General features: G+C 49.3%; 1 protein-coding gene across 1 annotated transcript in view; it reads right to left on the bottom strand.

Annotated features, from left to right (window-relative positions):
• Positions 1–24,872, bottom strand: part of CILP2 (cartilage intermediate layer protein 2) — a 178,187-nt gene that overhangs the window by 21,859 nt on the left and 131,456 nt on the right. Inside the window, exon 10 of the mRNA XM_073665292.1 lies at positions 1,903–2,175. Within this exon, the coding sequence (XP_073521393.1) occupies positions 1,903–2,175 (273 nt within the window). The remainder of the gene's footprint in view (positions 1–1,902; positions 2,176–24,872) is intronic.

Raw genomic sequence — 24,872 nt, 5'->3', positions numbered from 1 at the left:
ACTGGAAGAAAGCCTGTCATAGAGATCATCTCCCTCATCGCACCCTTCCCCCCCTCCATCTCCATGCAGGATAAAGAATGCTGTGTACTATTGAGTACTTGTGAAGGAAAAGCCTGTGGTTATGTATGCATTAAAACTGTGCTGTACTGTGCTACGGGATAATAGACTTTGTACTGCTGTGCTGAAAAGGAGATTGTACTGTTATTATTGGGACCTGTTGCTCAAAGAGACATTTGCATTGCACTGGCTGTGCCTCATTAAATGTTACTGTTCTACCGTTTATGAAGACTCTTGTCAGATGTGTCTAGTCAGCAACTGAATCTATCGTGTGAGAGAAGCTGCAGCCTATGGTCGCCCTGAGTAACAGTTCCCCCAGGATTCCAATGAATACATGTAACCGGTCTCGCCCTTATCTGAACTTAGGTGACGTACTTGTAACACATGCACCTTTTTTTCTACTACCAGGTGATTTTTAAAAACTGATGATGAAAAAGAAACTGAAACCACAACATATGAATAGCAAAGTAGTTTTATAACAGAAATCAATAGTAAGAGCATTTTTTATAACTGACCTGCTTAAAAAAATCAGTGTGCACATACCTTTAATTAAAGGGAATCTGTCACTACTTTGGAGTTATCAGACCTCTACTATGGGCATACAGGGTATAGAAAAGTAAATCTATACCTACCTGTATGGCCCATAGTAGACGTTTGATTGCAGAAAAGTGTTTTTATCCACTCTGTTTTTCACAGGCTTGGCGCCAAGAAATCCCCGCCTATGTGCTTACTATAACCCCAAATCCCCACCTATATGCTTAATTGTCATATTCCCCTCCTCTCCTGCACGTCACAGGGCCTGACTTGCACTGTGCTCCCTTACTTCCCAGGCATGCGCAAAGCACCGCTCACATAGAACGCGCTTTGCTTCCTCCCGACCCCGTCTCTCTGTGCACTGCGCTGCAGAGTTCTACTGCACAGGCGCCAGGAAGTGACAGTGACTCCCTGGCGCCTGCATAATAGAACCCTGCGGCGCAGAGCACAGGCAGACGGGGCCGGGACTAAGCAAAGCACGCTCTATGTGAGCGGTGATTTGCGCATGGCTGAGAAGTCAGGGAGCACAGTGCACGTCACAGGGCCCTGTGACATGCAGGAGAGGAGGGGTATATGACAATTAAGCATATAGGTGGGGATTTGGGGTTATAATAAGCACAATGGGGGGGTTTCTTGGCGTCAGGGGGACACCAAGCCTGTGAAAAACAGAGTGGATAAAAACACTTTTCTCTGCAATCAAACCTCTACTATGTGCCATACAGGTATGTATAGATTTACTTTTCCATACCCTGTATGCCAATATTAGAGGTCTGATAACTCCAAAGTGGTGACAGATTCCCTTTAATAGTAAAGACTCCTGTTTGTTTGAGGTTTCCATAATGAAAAAATAAACATTTGGTTACTGATGTAAAAGGTATAAATTACCAATGTATAGATTCAAGCATGTTTGCAAAATGAAAGGGATAGGTTGAGGAGTCTTAGAGATTGACTACTAGAGAGACATAAGAAAGGAAAAAGCAAGGATCCTCCAGATGGCTGCATAAGAACACAGTCTGATGTGAGACAATATGAATGCAAGAGGTGGCTGTCCAGCCTTTCAGTGTCAATAAAAGAAGACTATATGCAGAATCAGTAAAAGAAGACAATTGAACAATTAGCAGAACTTTAAAAAAAAGCCATATTTATTGCAAATATGGATTGACTACAGCTATATAATAACATAATGGGTACCTATTTTGTAAGTCCAGTTTTTTACTGATTAAAACCATGTTTTATCATACTGATATTCAATTATTTAAAAAATAAAAATGAAGTACTCTATTCCATACTTATCATTCATATGTAACCTACCTAATCTCTTTAAAACAGACTCAAAATAAGAAATGTTGGACTCATTCTTCCAGCTTTGTAAAGTTCCAGTAGAGAATCCATCCATTGTCACAGTGATATTTCTGTACACATCTTTGCAGACTCCTTTCAAACTAAAAATTCCACGGTGATCCGTTGTACCTTGGATTTTGCCATTTATAAAAACTTTGGCATTCCGCTGGACAGACCCTTGTGTATTTTCAACTTTTCCCACCAAAGTGTGATTGGTACAAATGCATCCATGACATGAGGATTCTATGGGTTTTAAAAAAAAAAAAGCAAAACATTATCAGTTTTACATATTTGTATAATTCAGTTTGCTGCATAACAACAATAAGTTATTTGTGGGATTATAAAACTGGGTCTTTACTTTTTTTATTTTCCCACAAACAGCACAATGTTTCTTTTGTCCATAGGTATTATATAGTTTTGCACTGTCTGGACTGCGAAGTTTAAAGGGAACCTGACAGGTGATACATGCTTCCCAATCAAGGAGCAGCATGTATCAGACTATGGCTGTAGGAATTCATTCAGGTATATTTGACTCTGAAACGCTGTGGCGTTTCAGAGAAAGACATAGTTTAATAGCCACTAGGGACCGAGCCGCACGGAAGAATAGTCAAGTAGGTGGGTCTCCGGCAGCATCTCCCTACCCGCTGCAAGTGACTGACAGACCTCTCACTATACGTACATGCAGGGAGAGACCTGTCACTCCATGGGAGCAGGTGTGAAAAAGCCACAAGAGACCCACCTGTCCAACTAGTCTACCATGCAGCTCGGTTCCCGGAGGCTTTTAAAGTATGTTTTTCTCTGAAACTCCACAGTGTTTCAGAGTTAAACATACAGTAGCTGGCTAAAATCAGTCATCCACTGTCTGACACATGATGCCCGTGGATCGTGCAGTATGTATCAGCGGTCAAGTTTTCTTTAAGGAACCTCTCTGTTCTTTACTCTCAAAACCTATTAAACCTATAAACAAATACTACACATGCCATAAATAGTCTAGAAACATATAGCTCTATTATTAACATATAAAAACATTTTAAAACATATATATGTGTGTGTTGAGACATTATCATACAAATATCAACAAGAAAATGAGTGGTTATGTTTCCATTAATCCTATGAATCAAAGTACATCTAAAAAATGGCTGCAAAATATGAAAATTGATATAGTGTCGAATAGACTGAAAAAATAGTAGAATAGAGAAAGGATGAATTCCCCTAAAAATGGTGAATGTTCCTAATATATAGATTCTTTTCTGCAATAATGCAATAACACTAGTGACAGAGGTACAGCGGGTGAAATAAGTATTAGACACGTCACCAATTTTCTAAGTAAATATATTTCTAAAGGTGCTATTTACTCGAAATTCTCACCAGATGTCGGTAACAACCCATCCAATCTACACAGGCTAAGAAATCAAACCATAGATGTCCATAAATTAAGTTATGTGTAATAATGAGAAATTACACAGGGAAAAAGTATTGAACTGTTAGGGGGACGGTTGCAAACAACTTTATTAAATAATGGAACGCAACCGAACCCGGGGTCCGCGATGCAGCCTGGTGGACTGCGGCCGAACACGTTACGGGTGAGAAGGTAAAACAACCAACTTAAATAACAGTCCCTTCCGTGTTACTGCACACCGGAACGGGAATAGGGATTCGCACTATCTCCGTTAACTGCACGAGAGATGTGCGATAAATAATGTATCTGTAGCCCTGTTTACAGCACAGGGACTACACAGCAGGCGCTAGCCCACCGTTGCATTATTGGTGACGGCCCCCGCGACCAATCAGGCGGTGCCAGGTCACCGGATCAGCTGACTCCCAAACCACCAATCACGGTCCGCCATGTCACGGGCATGCTCAGTGCAGTGAATCCTTGACTTAGGCTATAGCAGCCCTGTTTCCCTCCGCAACCTACGCTTCATGTTGCTAGGAACAAATCCCTAAGAGACAACCTGTATGTCTTGTGCAGCAGCTAGGCGTTAGGACTGATGATAATGCTGAGCAGCATCAGCCCTGGCTGGATCAGAATGGGAGACCACAGAATCCACTGAACCCATTTCAAATCCAGCAAATGCCTGACACCTAACATTATCCACCCTTCTAACATCCCTCTCTACTTGATGCTCATTTTCCTCAATGAGCAGGGGAGCATGAATGTGGTCCACCGGTTCCCAGGGATGATCCTCAGATCCATGGCCCCTCCAGTGTACTGGGTAAACTTTTTGTCCACGAACCATCTTAGACCCCATAATAGCCTGCACCTCGAGATTATCACCCCTGGTGTCTGTAGCAGGTTGGGGTTCAGCGAGTTTTGTCAGGCGAACGGGTTTAAGCAGCGACACATGGAAAGTGTCGTGACTCCTCAGGTGTCGTGGTAACTGTAAACGGTACATTACAGGGTTTACTTGGGCCAAAATTTTGAAAGGACCAATAAAGCGGGGGGGAAAACTTAGCAGATTCCCCGCGTACTTTAGTATTGCGAGCCTTGAGCCACACTCTGTCGCCCGGATAGAATACGGGAGCAGGACAACGAAGAGTGGCAGCCGACTCTCTCATTCGATTCTTGGAGGCCAAAATAGCATCCTGGGTATGGTCCCAAACCTCCCGTGCCCCCAGAGCCAAATCTCTGACCCCAGGTTCCATAGAGGGAACTGGAATAGGAACCGGAACACGCGGATGTTGGCCATTATTCAGAAGAAGCGGAGTCAGATCTGTGGAGTCCGCCACGGGTAACGGGTGGAGTAGACCAGCCGGACTTTGACGGGATGATTTATCTCTCGCACAGGAGACACACGCAAGAACATATTCCTTAACGTCCTGGCGCCACCGGGGCCACCAATAGGACCGTTGAAGGAACTTTGTGGTACGTTTGATCCCAAAATGAGCTCCGATCTTAAGGGCATGTGCCCAGGAGAGCACCTCATTTTGTAGATTAGGGGGAACGAATGTCCTCCCCGAAGGAACCTGGTTTAAAGACACTGGAGCCACCCTTAGCATACTTCCCGAAGGAACGGTGAGCCTGGGCTCGTCATCGTCCTCAGCCGTATCCATTGACCGGGACAAAAGGTCTACCCGAGGGTTCTTTCTGACATAATCTGACAAGACCTGGGTCTCGGGGACAGACAGAGGATCTGTGCCGGGGGCCACATCGGTAGAAGGGTCATAGACTACCCTCCGGGTGACAGTAACCATACACTGAGACACACAATTCTCACTCCAGGAAGAAATTCTCCCCGTATTCCAGTCAATGTGTGGAGTGTGACAACGTAACCATGGAAGACCCAATAACACCTCATCTAATCCACTGGGAATAATAAGAAAGGAGATAACCTCCCGGTGACCCTGAGGAAATTGTAACGGGTCTGGGAGGTGGAACCTCTGAGCAACGATACAAAGGGGCAGTCCTTGTAAGGAAGCGGGTGGCTTCCAGGGTAGGTGGGCAGGTAGTCACGGTGTAACATACCTGGCGGCGTCCTTGCATGGTGGTCCATCTCCCACTGTGCAAGAGGGCGCACTTGATCTCCTGTCCAGAATGTCTCTCTGGCTTCCCTCCATGCTGTCTGTTTGTGTCTGTTTCTGCTGCTTAAGGGCGGCGCCCGATCACTTCCTGCCTTTTGTACCTGCTGTGAGTCACACCCCTTGTGCGTCCTCAGCCTATTGCTGTCTGTCACTTGGTATATAGCTCAGCAGCTCCCTTCTTTCCCTGCCGGAGCATAGTGTTTCCTTCAGTGTGTGCTTGCACTCTGAAGGTGCCAGGTCCCGTTCTTTGTTTCCTTGTCTGCCTTTCCTGGAGGCTGTATTTCCAGGCCTGTCTGAACTGAGTCCTGTATGTCTTCTGCTTTGCGGTATCAGCTCCCGTGTCTGAACTGAGTCCTGTATGTCTCCTGTTTTTTGTATCAGTTCCCGTGTCTGAACTGAGTCCTGTATGTCTCCTGCTTTGCGGTATCAGCTCCCGTGTCTGAACTGAGTCCTTTCTGTGTTCTCTTGTCTGTCCTGTCTGAACACGCTCCTAGCCTGTTCCTCCTGCCTTCTAGGGGCCGATTACCTAGACCCGTTCCTGTATCTTGTCTGACCTGTCTGAACACGCTCCTAGCCTGTTCCTCTCGCCTTCTAGTGGCCGATTTCCTAGACCCGCTCCTGTGTCTGGTCTGTCCTGTCTGAACACGCTCCTTGCCTGTTCGCTCCGCCTTCCAGTGGCCGATTTCCTAGACCCGCTCCTGTGTCTGGTCTGTCCTGTCTGAACACGCTCCTTGCCTGTTCGTTCCGCCTCTCTGGGGGCCGTATTCCCAGACCCGCTCCTGTATCCCTCTGCAGTGTCGGTCTCCTCCGTACACTCAGTTCCAGTCTGAACTCTCTCCTGTCCTTTACCTGTTTTGCCTCTATGTCCGTTCCCTTCCTTTTTCTGCAGAGTCTGAACTCGTACCTAACTCCTGCTTGTTGTCTCTGCAAGTACTGTGTGAGTATCTGGCTCTGTCTTTCCCTTCCTGTCTGTTCCGTGTGAACAGAGCCCTGTCCTCCCTGCTCAGCCTTGTCTGCACTCTAGCTGTGCTTGCCTGTAACCCTCTGCCTGTATTGTTCCTGAGTCCCGGTGTGTACTGGGTCATATCCCGCCTGTGTTCCTACCTGCTAGTGCCTCCCTGTCTGCACTCTAGCTGTGCTTGCCTTTACCCCCCTGCCTGCATACCCGCCTGCCTGCATACCAGTCGTGCCTGCCTATACCCACCAGTCTGTGTGCCAGCCTACCAGCCTGTTCCTGTATTCCCCTGTGTGGGTCAACAGCCGTGTCCGGGGTCTGTCCTGGAGTAGCACCTGGTCCCTCTGCTCGGTTCCTCCTTGGTGCACTGGCGTCGTATGCCGTCGTGCGACCCTGGTCGGATCGGGTGAATACTTAGTCACGCCCCTCCAGGCATTCACTCTCCGGCACGGTCCAGTGGAATCACTACCATTCACACGCACACGCCGCTTAGCCCGGGCGTGTGCATAACAGCATGCTCAGGCCATGGTTCCCGTTGAGCCCCACGGCCTTCGCCCTCTGAGAAGTTTTCCAGCGAATATATGCATTAAAATAAATAAATAAATTTTTTTTCTCTTAGCTGAGTTCCAGGCGAAATTACACACCGTCCAGATGGATCTATCAGCTCTCGTTCCTGCGGATCCGCCACGTTACTATGGGGATCCAAGACAGTGTCGTGCATTTGTGGAGCAATGCATGCTACACTTTAAGGCCTACCCTCTCTATTTTCCTTCCGATTGGGCTAAAGTGGCCTTTATTATGTCTTACCTGGCGGGTGATGCCTTGGAATGGATCAACCCCCTATTTGAAACACAGGATCCGATCCTCCGGGACCTAATGGCCTTCCTGGTGGCCTTTCTAATGGTCTTCGATGATCCTAACCCGGAGGCTCCTGCTGAAGCTTCACTTCCCAATATCCCGGAGCAGCCCCAATGGGTAATGTGTGTGGGTAGCGCAATAGTCCTCCAGCCCAATGAGACTACTGCCCACCCAGAATCCTCACAGGGTGACTACGCTTTCCGGAATACTTCTCTCAACCTCAAGAGGCAGTCCAGACGTGCTAGACTTAGAGGCAAGCCGTCACGCCAGGGTCTGTCCTCCCTGAGACCTCCTGACCCCAACCTTGAAGTCCCTACTGAAGCTTCATCTCCCTGTATCCCGGAGAAACCCCAATGGGTAATGTGCGTGGGTAGTGCACCAGTTCTCCTGGCCGAAGAGACTTCTGCCCATCCAGACTCCACACAGGAGAACTTCCTGCACCCGGCATCAGATGCTTCTTTCTCTTTAACCGGTGTGCATGTCCAAGGATGCTCCAAAGCTGTGGTTACCTCAGAGTCTGTGCACCTCTACTACCTGGCGGAGGATCCCCTGTTGCCTCCTGAACCCTCCGGGATACCACTCGATGACAAATGGAGAGAGACTTCTCTACACCCGGTACTCAATACTTTGTCCGCTTCGTCCTGTGAGCCTGACAATGGGTACCCCAAAGTGGTAGTTACCTCCGAGTCTCTACACCCCTCCGACCAGGCGGAGGATCTCCAGTTGTCTCCTGAACCCTTCGGGGTGCTACCTGGTAGCGAATGGACAGAGACTTTCCTATACTCTGTACCTGATACCTCGCTCGCTTCGTCCAGTGAGTCCAACTTAGTGTACTCCGAAGCAGAGGTTACTCCTGAGTCTCTACACCCCTCCGACCAGGCGGAGGACCTCCAGTTGTGTTCAGAATCCTTCGGGGTGCCACCTGGTGGTGAATGGACAGAGACTTTCCTATATCCTGGATCTGATACCTCGCTTGCTTCGTCCAGTGAGTCCGACCTAGTGTACTCTGAAGCAGAGGTTACCCGTGAGTCTCTACACCCCTCTGACCAGGCGGAGGACCGCCAGCTGTCTCCAGAACCCTTCGGGGTGCCACCTGGTGGTGAATGGACAGAGACTTTCCTATACTCGGTACCCGATACCTCGCCTGCTTCCTCCAGTGAGTCCGACCTAGTGTACTCTGAAGCAGTTGTTTTCTCTGAGCCTCTGCACTCTTCTGACCCGGCGGAGGACCTCCAGTTGTTTCCTGAATCCTCCGGGATACCACCAGATAACAAAGAGACAGTGACTTTTCCTCATTATGTACCTGATAACCCGTCTATTTCTTCCTGTGAGCTTGACAAGATGTACCTCGAAGCAGAGATTACCCTTAAGTCTCTGTCCCCCTCCAACCCAGTGAACGACTGGCCCTCGAATTCCCTGCGGAAGATTCTGGCAGGCCTGAAGAAGAGGGGGCGTAAGGGGGGAGGTACTGTAACATACCTGGCGGCGTCCTTGCATGGTGGTCCATCTCCCACTGTGCAAGAGGGCGCACTTGATCTCCTGTCCAGAATGTCTCTCTGGCTTCCCTCCATGCTGTCTGTTTGTGTCTGTTTCTGCTGCTTAAGGGTGGCGCCCGATCACTTCCTGCCTTTTGTACCTGCTGTGAGTCACACCCCTTGTGCGTCCTCAGCCTATTGCTGTCTGTCACTTGGTATATAGCTCAGCAGCTCCCTTCTTTCCCTGCCGGAGCATAGTGTTTCCTTCAGTGTGTGCTTGCACTCTGAAGGTGCCAGGTCCCGTTCTTTGTTTCCTTGTCTGCCTTTCCTGGAGGCTGTATTTCCAGGCCTGTCTGAACTGAGTCCTGTATGTCTTCTGCTTTGCGGTATCAGCTCCCGTGTCTGAACTGAGTCCTGTATGTCTCCTGTTTTTTGTATCAGTTCCCGTGTCTGAACTGAGTCCTGTATGTCTCCTGCTTTGCGGTATCAGCTCCCGTGTCTGAACTGAGTCCTTTCTGTGTTCTCTTGTCTGTCCTGTCTGAACACGCTCCTAGCCTGTTCCTCCTGCCTTCTAGGGGCCGATTACCTAGACCCGTTCCTGTATCTTGTCTGACCTGTCTGAACACGCTCCTAGCCTGTTCCTCTCGCCTTCTAGTGGCCGATTTCCTAGACCCGCTCCTGTGTCTGGTCTGTCCTGTCTGAACACGCTCCTTGCCTGTTCGCTCCGCCTTCTAGTGGCCGATTTCCTAGACCCGCTCCTGTGTCTGGTCTGTCCTGTCTGAACACGCTCCTTGCCTGTTCGTTCCGCCTCTCTGGGGGCCGTATTCCCAGACCCGCTCCTGTATCCCTCTGCAGTGTCGGTCTCCTCCGTACACTCAGTTCCAGTCTGAACTCTCTCCTGTCCTTTACCTGTTTTGCCTCTATGTCCGTTCCCTTCCTTTTTCTGCAGAGTCTGAACTCGTACCTAACTCCTGCTTGTTGTCTCTGCAAGTACTGTGTGAGTATCTGGCTCTGTCTTTCCCTTCCTGTCTGTTCCGTGTGAACAGAGCCCTGTCCTCCCTGCTCAGCCTTGTCTGCACTCTAGCTGTGCTTGCCTGTAACCCTCTGCCTGTATTGTTCCTGAGTCCCGGTGTGTACTGGGTCATATCCCGCCTGTGTTCCTACCTGCTAGTGCCTCCCTGTCTGCACTCTAGCTGTGCTTGCCTTTACCCCCCTGCCTGCATACCCGCCTGCCTGCATACCAGTCGTGCCTGCCTATACCCACCAGTCTGTGTGCCAGCCTACCAGCCTGTTCCTGTATTCCCCTGTGTGGGTCAACAGCCGTGTCCGGGGTCTGTCCTGGAGTAGCACCTGGTCCCTCTGCTCGGTTCCTCCTTGGTGCACTGGCGTCGTATGCCGTCGTGCGACCCTGGTCGGATCGGGTGAATACTTAGTCACGCCCCTCCAGGCATTCACTCTCCGGCACGGTCCAGTGGAATCACTACCAATCCCACGCACACGCCGCTTAGCCCGGGCGTGTGCATAACACACGGCAAGTGACGGGGACAGTCTCTGGGTAGAAGGGCAGGAGGTCACGGCAAGTGACGGGGACAGTCTCTGGGTAGAAGGGCAGGAGGTCACGGCAAGTGACGGGAACAGTCTCTTGACAGGTGGGTGGTCACGGCAAGTGACGGCTAAGCCTCCAGATAGGCTAGCAGGCGGGTAGCAGATGGATGCTCCCAGGTGAGCGGGCAAGAGTCTCTGGACAGGCAGGTGGTCACAGCAAGTGATGGCTAAGCCTCCAGGTAGACTAGCAGGCAGGTAGCAGGTGGACGCTCCCAGGTGAGCGGGCAAGAGTCTCTGGACAGGCAGGTGGTCACAGCAGGTGACGGCAGAGCCTCCAGGTAGGCTAGCAGGCAGGTAGCAGATGAGCGCTCCCAGGTGAGCGGGTAAGAGTCTCTGGACAGGCAGATGGTCACAGCACATGACGGCAGAGCCTCCAGGTAGGCTAGCAGGCAGGTAGCAGATGAGCGCTCCCAGGTGAGCGGGCAATCAGATCCATAGACAGACTGGCAGGGCTGGTAGGCAGATTGTCCGACTGCAGGAATGCAAGTAGATAGACAAGTATCAGGCAGGTATCAAGCAGGAATCTGGCAGGTAACTGGCAGGTAACTGGCAGGTATCTGGTAACGGGACCTGAGGGCTGAAGCAGAGTGATAGGCTATGCAACAACATTGCTCGGGCACCTCCATTTTGGAGGAGGTGCCTTATATATGGTGAGGTCCTCCGGCCATTGGCCGGGGACTCCTTAGGACGGCGAGCGCGGCCCCTTTAAGAGAGGGGGAGCGCGCGCGCGCCCTAAGCACAGTGGCCGGGAAGCAGCACGCGCTGCCAGCAGAGCGGGAGGAAGACGCCGGGCACGGAGCGGAGAGGTGAGGGGAACAGCGTCCCTGCCTAGCAGGAGGCAGGGATGCCGACGCTACAGTACCCCCCCCCTTTAGGCCCCCCCTTTTTTAGGCCAGACAGAAATTTATCAAGGATGAGAGGGGCATGGATGTTCTCCCGGGGCTCCCACGTTCTCTCCTCAGGACCAAACCCCTTCCAATCCACTAGAAAAAAGGTCTTTCCTCTTACCCTTTTGGTGGCCAGAATGAGCACCACGGGTTTGAGGAGAGATACATGGCCCTAACTTGTAGGAAGGAATCTTGAGCCGGACATACTTGGACGAGAGCCAGACTTTATCTCCAGGACAGAATTGTGGAGGATCCAGGCGTTTTTTGTCAGCGTGTCTTTTCATCAGCTCGTACGACTGAAGGAGTGCGGATCGGGTACTCTCCCAAATGGAGGAGAATTCGCTAACGAGAAATTCCGCAGCCGGATTGTCCACCGAGGTGGAGACGGGAAATGGGATCCGAGGATGCTGACCGAAGACTACAAAAAACGGGGATTTGGAGGAAGATTCGCTCTCGTGATTATTGTAAGAGAACTCGGCCCATGGTAGGAGATCCACCCAGTCCGAATGGTGGGCATTAACGAAGTGCCGGAGGTAACTGGTCAGGATCTGATTGATCCGCTCCACTTGATCATTGGACTGTGGGTGGTAGGCGGAGGAGAAGTCCAGGGTGACGTCCAGCAGCTTACATGTGGCTTTCCAGAGGCGTGAGGTGAACTGAACCCCACGATCCGACACGATGTGGAGGGGCAGGCCATGGAGACGGAAGATGTGGCGGATAAAGTCTTTAGCCAGCTCAGGTGCAGACAGGAGGCCCGGCAGGGGAATGAAGTGAGCCATCTTGGAAAAGCGGTCAGCGACCACCCAAATGACTGTACAACCGGCACAGACAGGGAGATCCGTTATAAAGTCCATAGCTATATGCTGCCACGGGGCAGCAGGTACTGGAAGAGGAAGGAGGCGACCGGCTGGCAGATGTCTCGGAATCTTGTTGCGGGCGCAGGACACACAGGCTGAAACAAAGTCTATTACATCCTTGTGCAGGGTAGGCCACCAGTAATGCCGGGTAATAAGCTGGAGGGTCTTTTTCTGACCGGCGTGGCCAGCTAGCTTAGACGAGTGACCCCAGTGTAGGATCTTCTTCCGATCAGGTACTGTTACAAACGTCTTACCGGGAGGGAGACGATTTAGATTCACGGGGGCCACCTGCATTACTCTGGCGGGATCAATGATGTGCTTAGGCTCCTCCTCTAGATCAGACACCAGGAAGGATCGGGACAAGGCGTCAGCTTTGATGTTTTTGTCTGCCGGGCGAAAATGAAGAACGAAATCAAATCGGGCAAAAGACAAGGACCACCGGGCTTGGCGCGGGTTAAGTCTCTGGGCGCTCTGGAGGTAAGCCAAGTTCTTGTGGTCCGTGTAAATAATTACCGGGTGAAGAGCCCCCTCGAGCAGGTAATGCCACTCCTCCAGTGCCAGCTTAATGGCCAATAACTCTCGGTCTCCTATAGAATAATTGCGCTCAGAAGGGGAGAAGAGTTTGGAGAAGAAGCCGCAAGTTACCATTCTTCCGGAAGACGACTTTTGGGTAAGTACCGCTCCGGCTCCAGAGGAGGAGGCGTCCACTTCCAGGAAGAATTGTTTGTTGCCGTCCGGACGATGCAGCACCGGGGCGGAAGAGAAAGCCTGTTTTAAGGAAAGAAAGGCTTCCTCTGCTTCGGGCGGCCATTCTCTGGGATTAGTGCCCTTACAGGTGAGCGCAGAGATTGGGGCAGTCCGGGAAGAGAAGTGCGGTATGAAGAGGCGGTAGTAGTTGGCGAAGCCCAGGAACCGCTGAATAGCCTTCAACCCCTCTGGTCGGGGCCACTTCTGGATGGCAGACAGTTTCTCAGGATCCATTCGTAGGCCGGTCTGAGAGATTATGTAGCCCAAAAACGGAAGCGAGGTCTGCTCAAAGAGGCACTTCTCATATTTAGCGTAGAGGTGGTTCTGCCTGAGCCTGAGCAGGACCTGACGAACATCCCTCCGGTGAGTGAGAAGATCCGGAGAGAAGACCAAGATGTCGTCCAGGTACAGCACTACGCAGGAGTAGAGAAGGTCCCGGAAGATGTCATTGACCAACTCTTGAAAGACAACGGGAGCGTTACAGAGACCGAAGGGCATTACCAGGTATTCAGAGTGGCCGTCCCGGGTGTTGAATGCCGTCTTCCATTCATCCCCCTGACGGATACGGACCAGGTTATACGCCCCACGGAGGTCCAGCTTGGTGAAGATTCTAGCCCCCCTCAGACGGTCAAATAATTCCGGAATGAGCGGAAGGGGGTATTTATTCTTCACCGTGATCTGGTTAAGGCCTCTATAGTCTATACAGGGACGGAGTGAGCCGTCCTTCTTTTTGACAAAGAAGAAGCCTGCTTCCGCCGGGGAGGTCGATTTCCGGATAAATCCCCGGGCCAGATTCTCCTCAATATATTCAGACATGGACCGGGTCTCAGCAGCGGACAAAGGGTAAATACGCCCACGGGGAGGAGTAGCGCCGGGCATCAGGTCGATTGGGCAGTCGTATGGTCTATGAGGGGGTAATGTCTCTGCCTCCTTTTTATTAAAGACGTCCGCATAAGACCAATAGGGAACCAGAAGACCAGGTAGATTGGCTGGGGTAGGAGAAGGACGGACAGGATGGACGGGAACTAAACAAGTCTTATGGCAGTCCTGTCCCCAGCGAAGGACTTCTCCGGTCTGCCAATCAAGCACGGGTGCATGTTTCTGAAGCCAAGGTAGGCCTAGCAAGAGGGCGTGAGAGAGTCCAGGCAGAACATGAAAGAAGATGCTCTCTGAGTGCAGCATTCCCACCTGCAGGGTTATGGATTCGGTGATGAGTTGGATGGGATGTGGTAAGAGGCCCCCATCTACGGCAGCGACAGACAAGGGTACAGCTCTACCAGGGACTGAGAAATGAGATTTCCAGCAGCTCCAGAGTCAAGTTGGGCTAGTTCAAAATAACGGTTCTCCCCGCAGATGATAGAGACCGACAGCAACAGAGATGGAGAGGGTTTACTCTTTTCTAGGACGACCTCTCTGAGCGATTCTAGACACAGGCGTTTCCCAACCTCTCCGGGCAGGAACGGATCCGGTGCTCCTTACGGCCACAGTAGAAGCAGCTCCCATCGGCTCGGCGTAACTCTTGACGGGTCTTGACCATCTTGGTCTGGTCGACCTGCATAGGCTCGGGTGAGTGCACCTGGGGAGTAACGGGAGAAGTGACGGGTTTCTGGAAGGTAGGGGCTAGACGTGGAAACCTCCTCTCACGGGTGACCTCTTTGGCGCGCTCCTGGAACCGGATGTCTATCCGGGTGGCAAGCGTTATTAAGTCGTCGAGAGTGGTAGGAATGTCCCGACCGGCGAGTTCATCTTTAATACGGCCGGACAGACCCTCCCAAAAGACAGACACCAGGGCATCGTTATCCCAGGCCAGCTCCGAAGCAAGGGTACGGAACCGTATGGCATATTGGCCCACGGTGAGATTTCCTTGACGGACGCGTAGCAGAGATGATGCGGATGAGGTCTTCCGTCCTGGTTCGTCAAAGACTTTCCGGAAAGCCGTGAGAAAGGCTGGCAGGTTGGACACCAGGGGGTCTCCTCTCTCCCATAGAGGATTTAGCCAAGCCAGTGCCTCTCCCGTGAGATGGGACATGATGAAGGCTACTTTGGCTCGGTCAGTGGAAAACTGGTGTGCCAACAGTTCGAAGTGCAGAGTGCACTGGTTAATGAAGCCCCATGCCTGGCTGGGATCTCCGCCAAAACGAGGAGGAGCGGAGAGGCGGGGACCGGGAAGAGATGCCATGGTGTTGATGGGCTGCGGCGGTGCCGGGGTAGTAAGTGTGCATGTGGAGGCAGCTCCCGAAGAGGTAGACAATGTGTCCAGGCGGGAGTTAACACTACGCAGATGACTCAGGATGGACTCCTGTTGGGACCTCTGACGGGAAAGTTCATGACACAAGTCCGAGAGCGAGGGAGCTTGGGTGCCACCGGGTTCCATGGCCCAAGCAAACTGTAACGGGTCTGGGAGGTGGAACCTCTGAGCAACGATACAAAGGGGCAGTCCTTGTAAGGAAGCGGGTGGCTCCCAGGATAGGTGGGCAGGTAGTCACGGCAAGTGACGGGGACAGTCTCTGGGTAGAAGGGCAGGAGGTCACGGCAAGTGACGGGGACAGTCTCTGGGTAGAAGGGCAGGAGGTCACGGCAAGTGACGGGAACAGTCTCTTGACAGGCGGGTGGTCACAGCAAATGACGGCTAAGCCTCCAGATAGGCTAGCAGGCGGGTAGCAGATGGACGCTCCCAGGTGAGCGGGCAAGAGTCTCTGGACAAGCAGGTGGTCACAGCAGGTGACGGCAGAGCCTCCAGGTAGGCTAGCAGGCAGGTAGCAGATGAGCGCTCCCAGGTGAGCGGGCAAGAGTCTCTGGACAGGCAGGTGGTCACAGCACATGACGGCAGAGCCTCCAGGTAGGCTAGCAGGCAGGTAGCAGATGAGCGCTCCCAGGTGAGCGGGCAATCAGATCCATAGACAGACTGGCAGGGCTGGTAGGCAGACTGTCGGACCGCAGGAATGCAAGTAGATAGACAAGTATCAGGCAGGTATCAAGCAGGAATCTGGCAGGTAACTGGCAGGTAACTGGCAGGTATCTGGTAACGGGACCTGAGGGCTGAAGCAGAGTGATAGGCTATGCAACAACATTGCTCCGGCACCTCCATTTTGGAGGAGGTGCCTTATATATGGTGAGGTCCTCCGGCCATTGGCCGGGGACTGCTTAGGACGGCGCGCGCGGCCCCTTTAAGAGAGGGGGAGCGCGCGCGCCCTAAGCACAGTGGCCGGGAAGCAGCGCGCGCTGCCAGCAGAGCCGGAGGAAGACGCCGGGCACAGAGCGGAGGGGTGAGGGGAACAGCGTCCCTGCCTCCTGGACGCTACAGAAATGACATAGTGAGGGGAATTGACTGGTTGGTGATTTGCGTGTCCAGGAGTGAACCGTTGACTACCCTAATGTTCATTGGTCTTGGCAGTAACTCTATAGGGATGGCGTGCTTCTGGGCAAACGTAGATGACAAAAAATTGCCATCGGCGCCAGAATCCACCCAAGCCTTCGCAGTAACTGTGGTTGCTCCAAAGAACAATGTCACCTTATACAATAATTTGGAGGAAGAAGCCCCAGAATCTAACACACCTCCTCCAACGGTGGTTAGACACACTCGTTTTCCCGACTGCTTGGAACCCTTATTAACGGGGTACTCCAAGAGATGTGCAGGTCGGGAGCGAGAGGGGCTAGACTCAGTCCAGGATATATTCATAGCCTCAGGCTCCAGGTCGGGAGTCGCGGGTTTGGAAATGGGTCTAGAGAAGGATGGTGCCAACTGATACTGTGGTCTGGGGACCTCCAGCTCTAACTTGTGTTCTGCATGACGCAAATCTATTCGGTTAGCGAGAGAGATTAACTCCTCCAGGGAGGTTGGAATCTCTCTGGTAGATAGAGCATTTTTAATATGCCCAGCCAGACCCTTCCAGAACATCGGGATTAAAGACCGCTCAGACCAATCCAATTCAGCCGCTAAGGTTCTGAACTGGATGGCATAGTGGCTGGCGGTGACAGAACCCTGGACCAACGAAAGAAGCTTAAGAGCTGTATCATGCGTGACATGAGGACCTAGGAAGACATTTTTTTAGGGCTGTAAGAAAGAGACCCGCATTAGCCACTACCGGGTCACTCCGCTCCCACAGGGGTGTAGCCCACTTCAAGGCCCTGTGAGAAAGTAATGAAATGACAAAACCCACTTTGGCCTTTTTGGAGGGGAACCGTGCCTCCATCATCTCCAACTGAATGGAGCACAGATTAATAAAACCTCTGCAGGATTTGCTGTCACCAGAAAATTTTTCCGGGAGAGCAAAACGGGGTAATGGGGCGGTTGCAGCTGCCGCAGCATTCACCGCAACCGAGTTAACCAGATTGACTGCTTGAGAAGCTGCCTGGGTAGCTACTGCAGTGATATCAGCCACCGGGGCAGCTTGTTCCAGAGTCCTAAGTCTGGCCTCAAGTTGCTGTATATAGCTCTGCAGTTGCTGGTTGTCAGCCATGTTCGGCAAGACCCTGGTGCTCTGATACTGTTAGGGGGACGGTTGCAAACAACTTTATTAAATAATGGAACGCAACCGAACCCGGGGTCCGCGATGCAGCCTGGAGGACTGCGGCCGAACACCTTCCGGGTGAGAAGGTAAAACAACCAACTTAAATAAAAATCCCTCCCGTGTTACTGCACACCGGAACGGGAATAGGGATTCACACTATCTCCGTTAACTGCACGAGAGATGTGCGATAAATAATGTATCTGTAGCCCTGTTTACAGCACAGGGACTACACAGCAGACGCTAGGATGCGTGTGTGATACACGCCAGCGTATATGAGCTCTCAGTCGGCGTGCTACCGGACTGAGGAGTATCTCTCCACGTGGCTTACAGGCGGTGCCGGGAATACGGCGTCTGCAGAATGCTCGGGGTGTATGGCAACCCCTTTGTCGGAGCCAGACTGTCAGACGAAGCTACCTGCCTCCCTCCATCTAAGGCTGCCTATCCCCCACTAAACCTGCCTGACCGAAGCTAAAGCACACGTGGAGCCCAAACTACCAAGCGTCCACACAACAACACCATCACAGCTCAATGATCAGAGCCCACCGTCGCACTATTGGTGACGTCACCCGCGACCAATCAGGCGGTGCTAGGTCTCAGGATCAGCTGACTCCCAAACAACCAATCACGGTCCGCCATGTCACGGGCATGCTCAGTGCAGTGAATCCTGGACTTAGGCTGTAGCAGCTCTGTTTCCCTCTGCAACCTACGCTTCATGTTGCTAGGAACAAAGACCCAAGAGACAACTTGTACATCTCGTGCAGCAGCTAGGCATTGCAACTGATTACCGCCCCTTGAGAAAGCGGCCTCAGCTGCCGCGAAACGCGCGTCGGGGACGCATGTGGTTTGTCCTTTAAGCCCACTGACTGCCCACCACCACCCCTGGTAAGAACGATATCCCCCCCACTGCCATCTTGAGTGACATGCCCCTTCTGGCACTTTATCTCAATATGCTTGAGAGGTTACTCTCCTCTCCTTTCATTCTGTAGGAGTGGGGGATCGGGGGAAAGGAGGGAATGTATGGAGATGCTCGTCCATTTGTCCAAATCTATATTTTATATTAATATGCACGCTGCACTTTAATTGATGGGCTTGTCTTTGATGCTTGTGCTCTCTTCTCAATATACCACAGTGCGCCACTAGGTGCTCTACTTAATGACAGCTCACCAATTTTGATATTTCATTGAGATAAATTATAAGCTCATTATTCATACAATTTTCACTGTATTGGTTGAGAATTTTAGGTGCAGCGGTTTTTCTACTTTGATGGAAAAACCCCTTTTTTTCAGTCATAAGAGTTGTGTCTATTCTCTGAGCATCTAATATTGAGGCAGGTCTGTTTTGGGCTTATTTGGATATCTCATTGTTCACCTTGCTTTCTACTTGCTCTTTACTAATTTCTCTCTTTTGATTACGACACTTGTCTTAACTAATTGTTAATAAAATATGTGTTCTTTTTTAAACCATGATGACTCTGTTTTTCTCTTAGTAAAAAAATGATGATGATACTGAGCAGCATCAGCCCCTGCTGGAATGGGAGACCACAGTGTCCACTGATGGTTCTGAACCCATTTTGAATCCAGCCAACACCTAGCAGAACACACACTATTGAAAATTGAGAGGTGCAAAAATCATGGAAAGTCATGACACCAGCTGAAATCTATCAGTAATTAGAAAACAATCCTGCCACTTAATGAAAAATAATATCAGCTGGTTCAATACTTTTTCCCTGTGTCATTTCTCATTAGTACACATAACTTAATTGATGGACATCTATAGTTTGATTTCTTTGCCTGTGTGGATAGGATGGGTTGTTACAGAAGTCTGGTAAGAATTTCATGTCAATAGCACCTTTAGAAATATTATTACTTAGAAAATTGGTGACGTGTTCAACACTTATTTATCCTGCTGTATATATAGTGTAAAAGTGCTTAGTGCATAAATTACTAATTCATAGAAAATAGATTGAATAAATAATACTAAAAACACTAAATACAGATATTCAATTATGTTCAATAGATTATGGAAAGTAAGAATGCAAAAAAATGACTGCAATATGCAACAGGATTGCTATGTAAAATATGCTGCATACTGCCTCATATTACTATATCTCCCTCATAAGATTGTAATGGGTGACTGAATTCTAATGCATCCACATAAAAGACCACACAGAGAAAAAAAGATATGAATCAGTAAACATAGTAAGAATGGATCAAACAAACTATATAACCTGAAATGTTGGTGTCTGATGCGCGTTTCACCGTCGCTTCATCAGGGGGCAGATACACTCTCTAAACCCATGCAATAGCCATTGTTTGGCCAAATGTACACTATAGCAAAAAACTTTTAGCAAAGTCAGGAACATAGCTGGGGTCGTTCAATCCAATAATACTGATCAACCAGAGAAAAATTAACAAATGAGTAGTTTTCAGATGCAAGAAGGAATCAATAAGGTACTGGATACTTTAAAAGTATTTATTGGACTACATGTGTTTCAAGAGAACATTGTCCAAGAAGTATTCTTAATGCTCTTCAATAATTGAAGTATCCAGTACCTTGCTGATTTCTACTAATGCCCAGACCATACCAATTTGTTCATTTCCTCATGTTGATTATTGTGTATAAAGAGTAGGAACAGCCTCTACTAGGTTTGAGATGAGGATTAGTTCTTGGATATAAATCCACATGCGTATAGTGTTTGTGAGCCTCTCTGTTATCAAACCTTAGGGCATCTAAACCATAATACATGTACTATCTTGTAAAGCATTGCTTCTTTTTTTAAAATTGTAGTTTTATTTACATATAACAAAAATATTTTCCCACCTTTTTTCAGTACACCATGTACTTACCTGTTTAATTTTCCATACATTATGGGCAGTTATGCATATGTAGACAATCACTCATCATGCATTCTCACTTCCTCTCACATTCTTTTCTTCACACTATATTTTTCCATTTATTTTATATTCCTCATTTTTTGCAATTACTATTCAATTAGAATCCATGATTTGTTTATCTTAAATAGTTTTCATTTAGCACCATTTGATTTGTGCTAATTATCTTAATTCCTACATTCAGCGGAAATATCTAGTAATTATTGTGTGGCCAGCCGAGTGCACATGTCCAGGCGTGATGTGTGGTGCCTGGAGGTTTCTGCCTACTTCCTGAACTGTGACCTCCAGTCATATTTCATTGATGTATGCAACTATTATTGGTTCAATGGTTCAGCCGCCTTATCATGGTTATTTATAATCTGCTACCTCCCCTCTCAACTCACATCCCTTGGTATAATCAATCATGCAAATAAGGCCACGCTCACACGCTCAGTATTTGGTCAGTATTTTCCATCAGTATTTGTAAACTTAAACCAGGAGTGAAACAATCAGAGGAAAAGTATAATAGAAACAAGTCACCAATTCTGTATTTATCACCCACTCCTGGTTTTGGCTTACACATACTGATAGAAAATATTGACCAAATACTGAACGTGTGAACGTGGCCTAATATTAAATGAATTACTAGTGATTATGACGCGCCCCTTGGGCCGTGTGTGTGTGGGGATACCCGGAACCGGACCCGTTGTGGATGCTGGGAGTTGTAGTCCTTGCGTGGCGGGGACCCGGCTCAGGGCGGTCAACCCAAATGGCGGTCTATTTATAGGGTTTTGTGATTAAATATCCGACTACGCCACCCGTGGATTGCGGTTAGAGTGGACCACCGCTGCAAGGCAGACCACTGAGGCTGGTGTTGTGGGTGCAGCAGAGGATAGTATAACTCTCCACGGGAGGAGTATAGCCTCAGGGCAGCGAGCGCCGATGTTGGGGGTGATGGTGCGTGGGAGCAGCAGTAACGACACAGAGTCCTGTAATGCAGTCCAGAGTATTTACTCACAGTTCTTTATCCACGTTACTCCAGCTGGTCATAACGTCCCACGTCGCACTGTGCTCACAAGGTGAGGGGCTCGGCCTACTCCCAGATAACTTTGGAGCGTTTCACAGGACCCCCTTTGTGTATCCTTTCTCTGGCCTGTCATACCCCACTAGTGACCTCGCTTCTCTCCGGCTGCCTCGGGCCTTCTCGGGCAAACGTTGGTGCCGTTTCCCTGACTCTATGTGGTGCCTTCCTAGCGGGTGTAGTGAGGGGCTGCGCCACATAAAATGTCACAGCCTCCGGTTTCTAGCTGAGGGTAGTTCCCCGCCTCCACTAGTTTCGGGGACCGGTCTCCCCCTTTGGCCTGGCCCCCCTACGCAGGTAGATTCGGGCGTGCGGTGGCGACTCGCCAGTCCACACCCCTGGGGTCCCTTCGTTCCTTGTTCCTGGAGCTTCCTCGGCTCCTCTTCCTTCCTTCTCCTTCCTCCAGGATCCAGCCGCTCCCTCCGGCCTGCCTGCGGAGCAGAGCTCGGCCTGAGCCTCTGCTCCCTGTCTTCTCCTCTGACTGAACTGAACTTCTTCTCCCTGTCTCTAAGATGGCTCCCACCTTTTATACCTCCTTCTAAGTGCACCCAGGAACTGCCCTCTCCCTCCTATGCACTACAGGGTCCCCCCTTCCTCGGTGTTCCCTCCCCCCACTCCAGCCAGGGACAGAGACTGTCGTGCTCTACTTGGAGCATATCGGTCGCCCTGCCCCCCGGAAATGTGGTGTAATGCATGCAGGTCTCAGGGTCCTGATCCACACTCCATCCTTACCTGGAAGTGAGATATCGCACATCTGGTTGAGATGCAATACCTCTGTAGCGACCGAACCCTCAGGGCGCTACAATTATAATCTATTTATTATTTATTTCATCATATTACCCTCTGTATCATTGCACTGTTTTGCCCTATATACTCCTCCACTTGTCTTTAATGTTGCCTCATTGTGTTTCATATTTTATATTGCGCAGCCTCATTGTGTTTAATAAAGGCATGTTTTGTAATTGTATTGTCTTTTTTGGCATTTTTTTTCACATTGTTTAGGTTTTTGTTCTATTTTAATTGCCTAAGCCTTGTTTAACTATATTTGTAGATTATTGAGGCATATTTTTATAATAGTGTTTCATTAATCTTTATTGATGCATTTTCATCTGATAGTGTTTCATTAATCTAAGAACTAGACCAAGGACATTGTGAGAGTTAAATTGATGTTAGAAGCAGAGTTAATAAACAATACGAAAGACAAATATTCCATGCCAGTAGGATGTGCACACGTGATAAACAAATAAATGCACATCTTTATTGATGCAAAAAAAGCACACAACCATATTTAAAATCATTTAAAAACATGCAATAAAAGTACAAGGCCATGCCTCTGTCTTGAGCAATGCATAAGCAATGGAATGTAAGCGGTATACTACAGCAGTCAATGAGACAAAGAATCATGACAATTAGTAAGTACTAAATGTATATATATATGCATATGCATAGATGCGCTCAGATAAGCATGCCAATAGGGACATCAAACACCTGCAAAAATAGCATGAGCCATAAAGCAATATTGGATATGATAAAGACCAAAAAAAAAGCAAACCAAAAAATACGTCACTTACAGTATGTCACATGAAAGCAAGCTCTCCTCTCATGATCAGGCTTTTCCCAGCCTGGGGCTATCTCATCTGCGTCTATGGATATGCTGCTATATCAGGCAGGGGTTGACATAGCGCAGGTGCAGCCGGTGCAACTGCAGCAGGGCCCGGAGGTCCAGGGAGAACCCTTGAAGGGTGGATAATACTGAGGGTAATCTGGCCAGTTTCTCAGAGCACGAGGCTCCAGGGGGCCCATGGCCAGATTGCCCTCATCACACATGGCGAGCAGGGAGCGATCACTGCAGCTCCGCTGCCTACAGGAGAAAATGGCAGCAGACCTGAGGGATCCGTCCTCTGCCTCCTGCCCGGCGCTTTCTGTCTGACACAGACCCGCGCAGCTTGATGATCATCAGCTTGATGATCATCGTGACAAGACGAGTCATGGTTGGGAGATGTTGACATGAAGGTCTGACCAGACGGAGAAGAAGCAGCAGAAAATTACTCTAATCAGAAGAGACGTCAGCGGTAAGTGCCTGGATGTAAATATTATTCTGTATCTGCACTGTGTGACTTGGAGTGATAATGTTATCTGTAAAATCCCTTAGGCTGCATTCTCACATGTGATGCCAGATTTTTTTATTGGACAGCACAAGGACTTGGAGAGTTTTATAGATTCATTCACTCATCCGTGAAAATCATGGATCTGAGAATGAGATCTGTGAGGGTCAGAGACTGTCCTGTTATCATCTGATTTTGAGGATCAGAATAGGGCATGCTCAATGCGTCTGTAAAAGTGGGCAGCACACCGACACTCCACACGGTTCCCGGAATGTAGCCTTATTATGTATAGCACAGTGCATTAGTATATAGTGTACTCACTTACTATGTATAGCGCCGTCCTTAGTTACATAGTTTCATCTTTTATTATGTATAACACCGCCCCTTATTACTAGAGATGAGCGGTGTTCGAATCGAACAGCTCGCCAATTTCAAATTCGAGCTGTTTTGGGTGGTGTTCGAGCCGTTCGACGGACCCGAACGATTTGAAAAAAATTCGACTGTTCGAGGTTATGTTCGATAACTGTTCGTGCACCAAAATCGTAACTGGATTTTTTCACAGTAATGCTGATAATCAATGTTAATACACAGTTTGAGTGTACAGCGGGGCAGGGGAGGGGCATGGGATGGATCTCTGCAGAAATAATGAAGATCTCCATTTTTTTTTCTCTTTTCCGCATTTACAGTGGGGAGGTGTAGTCTGTCAGCCTATCAGCAGCGCACACACGGAGCGAAGTGCTTTTTTTCACACAAGCAAGGGCATGTGTCATTGGCTGTGTATGTCACATGTCCTTGCCCTATAAGGCCCAGCCATTTTCCCCGTCGCCACCATTTTCTCATTGCTGCAGCTGAGTGTTAGACGGCACTGCTGCTGCTGTTAGCGCTATATTGTGTAACTGAATTGCAAGCGAATTTTGTCTTAAATAGACAGAAAGGTTTAGGGAGTAGGGACTAGTTTGTAATTGCAGCCCTTTTGAGGGCTAGGTTACAGCAGTTCCTAGCACTTTTAGCAGGCAGGTCTGTGCTCTTAAATAGACAGATAGGTTGGGAGTAGTGACTAGTTGTAATTCCAGCCCTTTTGAGGGCTAGGTTACATCAGTTCCTATCACTTTTTGCCAGGCAGGTCTGTTTTAGTGCTGTGCAAGTGTTTTTCACAGCATTTGGCTAAATCTAGCTAAGCAAATCCTTTTGGGCCGCTTGCAGTGTGTGTTAGTCAGTGGAGTAGCGTATCTATGTTGCAAGCTACACCACCTGTGTATGTAATACAAATTTTTTACTGAACCTAGCCAAGTAAAACCTTTTGGCATAGTAGCAGTGTGTGGTACTCATTGTATTAGGCCATCTATACCAAGCTCCACCACCTTTGAAATTAATAATAATTTTTAGCTGCATCTTGCCTGTAAAATAATTTTGGGCATATTAGCAGTGTGTGATACTCATTTTATTAGGCCATCTATACTAAGCTCC

Source organism: Phyllobates terribilis, unplaced genomic scaffold, assembly GCF_046119375.1.
Source record: "Phyllobates terribilis strain yellow unplaced genomic scaffold, ASM4611937v1 Scaffold_1__5_contigs__length_1240528914, whole genome shotgun sequence".
Classification (NCBI taxonomy): Eukaryota; Metazoa; Chordata; class Amphibia; order Anura; family Dendrobatidae; genus Phyllobates; species Phyllobates terribilis.
Note: the sequence above shows the minus strand (reverse complement) of the source record. Positions and strands in the feature narration are given on the sequence as shown.